At 40.6% G+C, this 7404-nt stretch overlaps 1 protein-coding gene across 2 annotated transcripts in view; it reads left to right on the forward strand.

Moving 5' to 3' along the window:
- LOC135556514 (single-stranded DNA-binding protein 3-like) overlaps positions 1–5718 on the forward strand; it is a 149368-nt gene extending 143650 nt beyond the window's left edge. Inside the window, exons 14-18 of one of the 2 annotated variants that reach the window (XM_064989786.1) lie at positions 451–521; positions 663–741; positions 1258–1286; positions 1494–1595; positions 2152–5718. In XM_064989786.1, the coding sequence (XP_064845858.1) occupies positions 451–521; positions 663–741; positions 1258–1286; positions 1494–1595; positions 2152–2313 (443 nt within the window). In that variant the 3' untranslated portion in view covers positions 2314–5718. Of the gene's footprint in view, positions 1–450; positions 522–662; positions 742–1257; positions 1287–1493; positions 1596–1969 lie in introns of both variants that reach the window. The other variant, XM_064989787.1, reaches the window with a different exon arrangement.
- The last annotated feature ends 1686 nt before the right edge of the window (positions 5719–7404 follow it).

Genomic DNA, 7404 nt, shown 5'->3' on the forward strand with positions numbered 1-7404 from the left:
GATTTAACCCCAAGTTCATGGGAACTTGAGATTTGAAAAGTGTGAGACATTAGGCATTGGGTGGATGAATTATAGCCTGCATGTTTAAGTGTGAATCATTGTCATGTTTTGGTGATTTTGTAGTGTTCAATCTCAAGGCTGTTCATTCATATGGGAGAAGGCAATACAGTACTGTGTAGTTCTGCTCAAATATGATTATTTTGTTATTTTTATTTAATTTTTATTTAACTAGGCATGTCAGTTAAGAACAAATTCTTATTTACAATGACGGCCTATACCGGCCAAACCCGGACGACGCTGGGTGCGCCACCCTATGTGACTCCCAATCACGGCCGGTTGTGATTTAATTAGGATGTCTGTAGTGATGCCTCAAGCACTGATATGCAGTGCGCCACTCGGGAGCCCTAAATATACTGTAGGCTGGACTAACTGTTGTTTCCTTTTCACCAGACTCCACAAATTCCAGTGAAAACATCTACACAATGATGAATCCTATTGGCCCTGGTGGTAACAGGCCTAATGTAAGTAGGCTCTTTGTTTTTCATGGGGTTGCTGTTTTCAAATGGGTAGAGGCACTGATTATGCAATTTGATATGATAATGACAAACATCATTAAATTGTAACTCTGTTTTTTGTGTTGGTCTTTTTTTTTTTTCTTACAGTTCACAATGGGGCCGGGCCCTGAAGGCCCAATGGGTGGAATGGGAAGCATGGAGCCACACCATATGAACGGATCGCTAGGTGAGTTTTAATAGCAGCTATCAGCTGATCAATGTGATGATATTCTTCTCATCTATCAGCAGCACGTAAAACTGTTACCTGGAATTCATTCAATCATTCTGACAAACATGAACATTTACATTTCTGAAACTTTTATATAAATATTAGGCAGTAATTTAGAATTAGTGTACAATAGTAATGTGGTCATCCGGCTTGAATTGTTGAAATCCGGTAGCTGAGTTCCTTGAGAAGTAGCGCTTTCCTAGTGTAACTGTACCCCCTTGTGGACACTAGAAGGATCGTTTCTTTCATAATATGGATTGAAGTGGAAGCAGATTATATGGGCAGCAAGCAGGCACATTGATTCTGTAGGCAGGTGAGACATGAAGCCAATGAAGTTGGGTTTCATCTGTATTTGAAACAAATAGCTTAATTAAAGCACATGACCTGTGATCCCCGACCAGAGGAGCAGTTGATCATAGCTTTATATTGATGAGCTTTTCTCTCATGTCAATCTCTCTCTCTTGTTGTTTTCAGGCTCTGGTGACATGGATGGGTTGCCAAAGGTGAGACTTTAAAGACTCCACACCAGATAAACTTGCATTCATTTCAATGCAGACCCATCAGCTAAAGTTTATCGAAGGCACTTCTAATACTGATGACTTGGTTTGGACCCAAAGCAGGCATTCATTAAATAATGGCACTTTATAATGAAACATCCATTCACTAGAAATGGCAAGTCTAAATCTGTATTTCTTTCCCTCTTGGTGTAGAATTCTCCCAACAATATGGCAGTCATGAACAACCCTCCGGGAACTCCGCGGGATGATGGGGAGATGGCAGGGAACTTTTTAAACCCATTCCAAAGTGAAAGTGTGAGTACTTTACAGCACTACAGTCCTTCTCTTCACTAACCCGCAACCATCAGGCAGCGTGCTTCTGAGAGGAAACTCTCATCTCACTGCTGACTTGATTCCTTTATCCTAAACACTTTCCCTTCAGGCTTTACCTTACTTTGTCAAAATTAGATTTGTTTTATAATGTCAACATAGAAAATATGTATAATTCTTACCTGACTGTCTTATATAAACTTCTTATGCATGATAACAAACTTATATATTGACAGAATCGTAATTACATTGAGTGGAGTTTCTTACTGCTTGCATCTTGAATTTTGTAGCATCATATAAACAGTGTAATCTAGCATTGGCTCATCTATTTCCCCCCTTCCCTTCTTCTCTCTTTGCAGTATTCACCCAACATGACGATGAGTGTGTGATTTTATTTTTTATTTTATTTTTCTTTATTTTCTTTCTTTTTTTATCTCCCCCTTTCCCTCCCACCCCGCTGCATCTTGCGTTTCCCTCTCCCCCCCCCCCCCCCCCTACTCTCCCTCCTCCTCCCCCCTGGATGGCATGCTGTGTTTCGCAGCCCCCTGGAATGTCACTGGATCGCAGGATTCCCATCAAGGCCACCCATCCCAGTGTTTGCAAAGTGGGGGTTCAGGGCAGGAAACAGTCTCAGAGCCACAGGAAGAGCCAACTCAGTGATTCTTCCTGCCTGCCTGGCTTCCTCACAGGTCCAGGACAGTGAGAATGGGGGACTCTGTCTGTCTGGCTGTCTGCAGGAACTCCCCTCAGCAACAGGCCTTTCAGCATCAAGGCTGGTGGCTCCACTCTACTCAATAACTGTATTCTTATTTTATTGAAATGTTGTTTTTGCATGCAGCAGTTGAGTGAGAGGTTCAAAGCTCACCCTCATTCAATTCCTGTGTCCTTTTGTTGAAATGAAAAGCTGAACTGGTGATATATTAGGGCAAGAACAGTTTTCATGATATGTTTGTATTTTATTAATAATATTATTGTTTTAATTTTCATAATTGATATTGCTATAATGTTGTAGTTTTGATTTCCTGTTAATGGCACATTGTATCTCAACAACATCCACAACAGAATGAGCACACACTCAAAAAATGCACAATGACATTTCTGTTTACATGATTTTAGGTATTGGATGTTTCTTGTTTGTTTTATTTGTCTCAACCCCCTACACATACCTCTGTCTTCTGTTCTTCGCAGAATTTGTGGCCAGTGTCTTTACTACCAGAAAAATATGGCGAAGAAATGTAAACACTCAAGCAGGGTGTGATAGGAATACAAGGATAGCTGTTTGAAATCGCTCTTATCTAAGAATGATCCTTCCGAAAACTCCCATCCAGCCATGGGAGTTCCCCAAAACGTCTGAATGTGAAAAGGGTGGCGATCTCAGAAACCTCTTTATCTTTTGGTACTCAATAGTCTGTCAATCTACATGTCTGGTCACACACACCCCTCCCAAAATGTAATGTCATAATATATGTATTTCTACAGGCTTGTTACTGTGCAAGGAGGGACTGATCGAATGTGATTTGGACAGTTGCTCCTAATTCTACTTTCAGTTCCGGTGGCTTGGAACAATAATGTTTCTGTCTTGCGACCAGTGTCCTTCCTATTCAGTAAAGAGAAAGGGTTTTTAGACCCTCTATGCTCTTCTATGGCTTTGTTCTTGCCTGTAAATACAACATATTGAGCTTGTATTGTGCTTGTTTATTTGTTGTTTTGATATACAACTTGAGAATCCTGAAAGTGGTTCCTTCTCCTGCATTCACTAATACCCTGCATACAAACTCAAGGCTCAATGTTATTTTACTGATCTGATCCCCGGATACAGGCCCCTTGCTACTGGTTTCCATGTTGTCTTTGGTGTACAAACCTTGAGCTGCTTCCTTCCAGTTAGGGTTGACCTCACAGATCCTTATGATCTGGTGTCTGACCCCTCTCACATGCAACCATAGTTTAGCGAGGGGCAAAAGGCGTCCGCATGCTTCCCATCTGAAACCGTTCGATTGAGTTTGTGCATATATTATGACATTTTGTACAATTTTTTTAAATTGAGAAATTGTGCACCAAACATCTTTGTTAGATGTAAAATTGCACGACTAAGATCTCCTCGGCAAAAACATAAAACTTATTGACAGATTTCTTGAGTTATCTAAGATGAATTCTTACTATTTTAAGGAAGTGTATACTGGCTACAGCGTCTCAAAATGGACAAACCTTACTATTGCCGCAAAGGTATTTTTGTTATAGAGTATGAGATCACACTCGTTCCACTAGGTGCCAGCCGAACTGAAGCATGCTGACGCCTTAACACCACAGAGCTCCCATCCACCAGTTCCCTCTGTGGGTCTAGGCCTATCCATGGGCTGTCAGATCCTGTGTTTGGGGGGGCTGTAGCACCACTGGTGATGGGAGTGTGAAATGACTGGAGTGACTACACGGTGGGGCTTCACTCTCCCGCTGCAAATAAGGACTGCTCTACAGAGCATAGACTACCTTTAAGTCCAGCTGCTCACCTCAAATACATACTTTGAGAAATGAGACAATTCTACCTGGTTGGACTGAATTGTGAGTCAAACTATTTCTTTTATTCTAGTTTATTTGTTTGATATTGTTTGAATTTCTATTAAGTGTATTTAAGATGATTATTTTTTTAAAGCCCATAGAATCTGCACACCTAAGGAAAGACTTTGCCTAAGACTGTTCCTCAAACTTTCATATGAAATGGTTATTAATCCAAGGGGTTCGACTCTCTTGTGTTGTGCTTTTTTGAAAAAAAGTAATTTATCAACAAGTTACATATTTTTGTTCTTATTTAAAATCATTCTGGCCTCTGTCTGTCTGTCTTTTGCCAGTGACCTTGCTATAGTGTTGGCAGATCCGGTATGGAGTAGCTTGGATTCGGAGCTAAACAGATTCAGAGCTAAACAGGTCCATCTTCTGGGTAGGTTGTCTTGAGGAATGACTCGCTCCAGTGTTCCTCTAGCAGACTGACTGGCACACAGCCCTCTGTCCCGCACCCGCCCCCTACAGCCCCATCCTCACTCTTGAGCCCACCTTTCCTTTAATTTCCTTTTTGTAAATACTGTATAATGCATTTTGATATCATTGACATGTTTTGATATGTCAGTCACTACCAATGAATACAGCTTAAAGTAAATTATAAGTGAACTGTCCATGTTTTCATAATAAAGAGACGATGTGCTTGACATTTGATTTAAGTTGGCTAAAAACAAAATTGTGGTAAAAATTAAATATGTATGTATATTTACTTGAACATGTGAACATGCAGTAACTGCATCCTAAACACTATTGTTTCTGGTCAGTATACATGTAGGAAATGTGAAAACAATCTACCGTTAATTTAGCTGTAAGGACAGAGAGAGGTGAAGGGGATGTCTGATGTCATTGATACAGTTTATTCTTGCAACTACAGCGTCCTCACTCTGTCCTTGACCCCTGTTGCCAATGGAAATAATCTCAAATTAGTTCTAAGAATGGTCATTGCCGACTCAAAGGCCATCGTCTCGTTAACATGCGACCACATATTACAGTTTTTAATATGAAGGATTTTTATCAATTTAAGACAAACTTTTAAAAGGAAAAAATACTAAAGGAACCTAATTTTAAATTTAAAGACTAGATAAAAGTCAAACTTATGGGGGAAAACTGTGTCTTTGCTATTACTCCTGATGAAATAGCGTTGTAAAGATTGATGCTCACTGATCCTCTCTCAGTCCTCTGTGTAATACAATTGTTGGCCATCTCTGTACTTATATTGTGATATATAATACTGTAACATTAGAAAGATTTTTTTTGGGGGGGGGGTGGGGGGGGGTCGAAGGGGAAGGAAAAAAATATTATCCTGTATCGTTCATTGTCCTTTCTGACGACTTGGCAGTATTCTATATGAAGCAGTCTGTCTCTTGGGTTTGCTTTGTATTTCATGGTAGGATAGTTCAGATCTTGTCTTAGGGACTTAGGTGTCTTGTGTAGGTAATAAAGATGTCCTTTGTATGTTTCTTTATATTGTAAAGTTTCTTTAGACTGAAAGAATAAAATATTTGCTTATCAAAAGAAACGACTGCATCAATAATAAATGTAATTTGATTTTTCCCAATTGTTTGAGTCTTCTGTGCACTCCTTTGATCTTCAGCTAAAAAAAGAGTATGATATCCCAAAGTATTTTATATTCCATTATCTCAAAGCCTGTGAGACAACTTAACTTACTAAATTATAAATAAATGTGTGGTTTGAGCATGTTTGAATGCATTTGATAACCCTATAAATGCATTAATTTACTTGATGTGTTTGAACCACAGGTACAGTTGAAGTCTAGCCCATGCTAACTGCTTGCTTGCTAACCCGGCCTGCTAACTGCTAGCTTACCCAGGTCTACTAGCTGCTAGCTTGTTTAGCTCCGGCCTACTAACTGTTACCTTGTTAGCCTGCTAACTGTCTGAATCGCCGTGTCCCCAGTCAGCCCAACCACTCACTAGACCCATATGTTCACTTGGCCACGCATGCCTCTCTCTAATATCAATATGCCTTGTCCATTACTGTCCTGGTTAGTGATTACTGTCTTATTTCACTGCAGAGCCTCTAGCCCTGCTCAATATGCCTTAACCAACCATGTTGTTCCATCTCCTACATATGCGATGACATCACCTGGTTTAAACATCTCTAGAGACTATATCTCTCTCTTCATTACTCAATGCCTAGGTTTACCTCCAATGTACTCACATCCTAACTTACCTTTGTCTGTACACTATGCCTTGAATCTATCGTGCCCAGAAACCTGCTCCTTTTACTAACTGTTCTGAACGTGCTAGACGGCCAGTTCGTATAGTCTTTAGCCGTACCCTTATCCTACTTCTGATGTGGAGGTTAATCCAAGTCTTGCAGTGCCTAGCTCCACTCCCACCCCCCAGGTGCTCTCATTTGTTGACTTCTGTAAACGTAAAAGCCTTGGTTTCATGCATGTTAACATTAGAAGCCTACTCCCTAAGTTTGTTTTACTCACTGCTTTAGCACACTCTGCCAACCCAGATGTCTTAGCCGTATCTGAATCCTGGCTTAGGAAAACCACCAAAAACACTGAAATCTCCATTGCTAACTATAACGTTTTCCACCAAGATAAAACTGCCAAAGGGGGCAGTGTTGCAATCTACTGCAAAGATAGCCTGCAGAGTTCTGTCTTACTATCCAGATCTGTACCCAAACAATTTGAGCTTCTACTTCTAAAAATATACCTTTCCAGAAACAAGTCTCTCACTGTTGCCGCTTGCTATAGACCTCCCTCTGCCCCCAGCTGTGCCCTCAATACTATATGTGAACTGATTGCCCCCCATCTATCTTCTGAGCTCGTGCTACAAGGTGACCTAAACTGGGAAATGCTTAATACCCCAGCCATCCTACAAACTAAGCTTGATGCCCTCAATCTCACACAAATTATCAATGAACCTACCAGGTACAACCCCAAATCAGTAAACACGGGCACCCTCATAGATGTCATCCTAACTAATTTGCCCTCCAAATACACCTCTGCTGTTTTCAATCAAGATCTCAGCGATCACTGCCTCATTGCCTGCATCCGTAATGGGTCTGCGACCAAATGACCACCACTCATCACTGTCAAACGCTCCCTGAAACACTTCTGCGAGCAGGCCTTTCTAATCAACCTAGCCGGGGTATCCTGGAATGACATTGACCTCATCCCGTCAGTAGATGATGCCTGGCTATTCTTTAAAATTGCCTTTCTCACCATCTTAAATATATATATATATATTTACCTTTATTTTACTAG

The sequence above is a fragment of the Oncorhynchus masou genome, chromosome 15 (genome assembly GCF_036934945.1).
Source record: "Oncorhynchus masou masou isolate Uvic2021 chromosome 15, UVic_Omas_1.1, whole genome shotgun sequence".
Taxonomy (NCBI): Eukaryota; Metazoa; Chordata; class Actinopteri; order Salmoniformes; family Salmonidae; genus Oncorhynchus; species Oncorhynchus masou.